At 41.0% G+C, this 3,808-nt stretch overlaps 1 protein-coding gene across 1 annotated transcript; it reads right to left on the reverse strand.

The window, feature by feature from the left end:
- Window positions 1–273: 273 nt before the first annotated feature.
- PPP1R3C (protein phosphatase 1 regulatory subunit 3C) lies at window positions 274–2,837 on the reverse strand. Its single transcript, XM_068197638.1, has one exon. The coding sequence runs from the start codon at window positions 2,814–2,816 to the stop codon at window positions 1,839–1,841; it is 978 nt and encodes a 325-aa protein (XP_068053739.1). The 5' UTR covers window positions 2,817–2,837; the 3' UTR covers window positions 274–1,838.
- Window positions 2,838–3,808: the final 971 nt, after the last annotated feature.

Genomic DNA, 3,808 nt, shown 5'->3' on the forward strand with positions numbered 1-3,808 from the left:
TCAAAATATTCCAGGTAAATTTAGTGAGATACAGTGTTTCTTAAAATTATACAACTTGCAGGGTGAGTGCTTTCAAGGATTTCTCATTTAGTGAATAGCTTGGAATTCATTTTCAGGGTAATGCCGGCTTCTGATCTGAGATGCCATACCACAGCCAGCTTTAGCAGATCCCATGGCACAGAACAAACAGGTTGTACCTTGTATCACAGCTAAGTTTGTTTTACAGAAGCTGAGAAAATATATAGATTGAGCTGACACAGTGAGAACCAGATGTATCAAAATAAAATTTATTCTTAAAATGGCTAGTTTACACATAACAGCAAAGGTTACATACGGAAAGTGCAATTAGTGGAGGAGGCTTATTTCACCTTAGTATTTAACATCTCGCTGCACTGCAAGTAGCTTCACACTCAGGTTATTATACTTCTTAGCTGGGGACAAAAATGTGATTTATTTTTTGATGTTTTGATGTATAGCTAAAAGGTGTGTCAGCATTCACACCTGCTGAGCATGTACTGAACAATTTCTCACACAAGTCTTGCATGAAACCCAGATAACATTTAAAGTTTGACAGCTCAGAAAGCTAAATTATAAGCAGACAGATACAAAATATATATTATTTTACTAAAGTCTAAAAACAAAAACTTATAAAAATGAGGTAAACCAGAACAGTTTTCTATGTGCAAGCCTATATTCAGTCTAGAGAAAACTAGAAACAACCCATCTCTTTTAAAGAAATTAGCTCCCACAAATTGCAGCTAATTCACTGTCTTCAATATGAAGGACCTTGCCTATGTTACTTGTGAAAAGTTATGGCTAACGTTGCAATAGGAGCAAGATACCCAACCATCAGATGCTGTTAGATTAGATCAGGTGGTGAGTGGAATCACCTAATGATACTACAGAGTAGGAAGTTCCCAAAACACTTTGTTTTGTTGCCTAACCCTATTTTTCTCATATTAGGGTGGCTTTAAAATTTTTTCAAAGGCACATTTTTCTTTTAACATTGAAAGGCAACTGTCTGCCTGCTAAATAAATAGGATGATGAAGTCAAGGTTACATTTGTTATCAAATGCAAGACTTCACACAGACAGTAAGGACAGACATGACTTCTTAAACCAGTGGTCACTTCTACTATTCACTTTGCATCATTTTCTTTAGTCTTTTTACCCCATAGATCTTTCTCTGAGATTTAGAAAAACAGCTTTGGAAAGAAGTAATCAGAACATTGCACATCTCCAAGTTATACAGCACATTCTACCTCTTCCCCTTTTCCCACTTGTCCATTATCCTCTCCAAGTTTCTTAACGTATTGAGGCCACAACTCCTTGCCATGCACCCCTACCTGCCTTTGCTACAAGCACATAAAGGGTCACAGCAAGCCTCCTGACAGCATCTACTGCACTCCTGGTAGGTGCAAAATGAGTTGAGACATTCTGTTTCCATCCCTGGGCACACACACATACTCTCATACACAGTTACCACAGCTTGCTGAGACACCATTGCCTTCCATACTACTTTGCAAGTCTCTCTCCTAGTGACCCAGGAGAGCTGACAGCAGGAAGAAAGCAGCATATACTTGAGATACAAGCAAGCTACTCCTATAGTATGTAGCACACACATGAGTTGCACCTTGGTTTTCTTCCCTTCCACGGATGAAGTTTGGCTAAGAACTTCAGGAGCATAATATGGTTTAACAAGTCCCACAGTCTAATGAACTTGGATTTTTTTCAGACAGCAAACAAAACCTGCCAGGTGGTTTCACCATGCAGTACGTGAACCAGAAATCTAGCACTGTTCTGTTGCCAAAAGGAAGGATTCTTCCTCAGTAGAGTGGATCACCAGTATGGTAATGAACTTTCAATCTGACCCAAGCTCTGCCACTGGGGAAAGAGGCCACTGGACAACCTTGGACTGCCCAGCTGATCAGGTTCTCTCTCTTGTCCTCTCCTTGAGGTCTGAAGATCTACATAGCCTTCCTTGGCAGATGGTATCTGAACACCATTAGGCTTCCACTCTGCATGTACAATTTTGTAATTCTGACCCTCGTTATTGTCCCAGAAGGTATGTTCTCCACTTTGGTAAGAAATGCAAAACTCTATCTTCTCTTCAGAGGAAATGGCAGGAGGAAAATCAATGGTAAATGAGAAGGTATCATTTTCAAAATCACTGTAAACATTGTTCATGTACACACACTCAACATCTTTGTAGGTCTTCCATGTATCAAAAGTAATACGAACCTGAACCTTTTTTTCGAAGCTCACATTTTTTACTTTCACAGTGCCTGACAGGACCTTCTCTTGAAGGGTGCAGGTCTCCAGGCAGACCAGGTTTGTCTGCAGATGGTTCCTGAAGTCCAGGTAGTCAGTTGAGGGCTGAGGGAAACCCAGAATCAAGGTTTTCTCCTCATGGAGTTTTAAGTCAGATGTTATGTCCTCAATGCCTAAGAGGTCAAATGGCAGATCCCACACAGGGGGCTCCTGGAACTCAGAGAAGGTGTGGATCACTGTCAGGGACAGCCCCTTGGAGTCTGCAAACACAACGCGCTTCTTGGCTCGGGCTGGCGAGTGGTTCCAGTCGCTCTTCTGATCTTCGGAGTTGCATTTCACATGAAGGCACGGCCTGAGAGGTTTGAGTCTGTTCACAAAGCTGTTTCTTTGGCAGTCCTCGAGGGGGCTGAGAAGGCTTTTCAGCGGCGGAGAATGGGCTATGCAAATTCGCATGGCCATATCCACAGGCATGCTGGAGCTGGACAAGGGTCTCGGGTCCAAGACCTGTATCATTCTGAATGGAGAAGAAACACAGGATGTCATCATTTATTACATCAGATAAGAAGCTTCTCAAGAATGTGTATTTACTTCATCCATTCCCTTAATTATTCGCAGCTTCATCTCTGCACAGTTTTAAACAATGCAACCTAAATCAAAATTGACAGTTCTACCTAAGGAACCACGCTGAAACTAGTCAGTCATTTCTTGCCAATCCTAAACTTCTTCAATTCAAATCTACTCTCCTTTCTTTATCCAAAACTCTGAAAAACAGATTTTAGTGAAAGCTAATCGAACATATTTTCTTGAAAATACAGAAAAGAACATTCTAGTAATGAGTAAAACAGATCCAGTTAAAGCAGAAGTGCTCATCCACTTGAACTTCCCTCTCAGGGGCCCTGAGTGTGGTCTTAAAATTCCAACAAGCTGGATCAGCTGCTTCATCTCTGAGCACAAGCAGCACTATATTAAGCAAGTTGCCTATCCCATCAGAGCATCAGATGGGATTCTATATATCTTTATGCAGAACCATCATTCTGTGGCTCTGAACAACTGTCAGTTGATCCTTTTAGGCACTTGTTTGGTTGAATGAAAATGCTAAAGCACCTTTAGAAATATTTTTATAAGCTGTGAACCCAGGTCTAAGTCATAGGGCTCTTTGCACTGGTAATGTAAACTGCTGAGTGAAGCAGGGGGAAAAAGTGGGAGAAGGACATACTATTTTTTTCACCTCATTAGGCTTCAAAAATTGACTTTTGATAATCCCTAAAGATTATGCTGAAAGTCTACTGCAAGGATTCAATAAGAATGTACAGGTTTTTTTGTAGAGTTACTCATAACCCTCCCTCTCAGATGATGGATATCAAAATTACTGTGCAAGGCCATGGCCCATGCAATGCCAGATAGCTTGAATATTTCTAAAAAGGGGCTTCAACCACAGCACATCCCTGCTGAGATGGATGCAGTCCTTGCAGGAAACACAGAGTTTTGTTGAGTCACGGAAAGGCATTTGCCTTGTCACTTAAATAAATGGCTTTCTG

This window comes from Anomalospiza imberbis, chromosome 8 (assembly GCF_031753505.1).
Source record: "Anomalospiza imberbis isolate Cuckoo-Finch-1a 21T00152 chromosome 8, ASM3175350v1, whole genome shotgun sequence".
In the NCBI taxonomy this organism is placed as follows: domain Eukaryota; kingdom Metazoa; phylum Chordata; class Aves; order Passeriformes; family Viduidae; genus Anomalospiza; species Anomalospiza imberbis.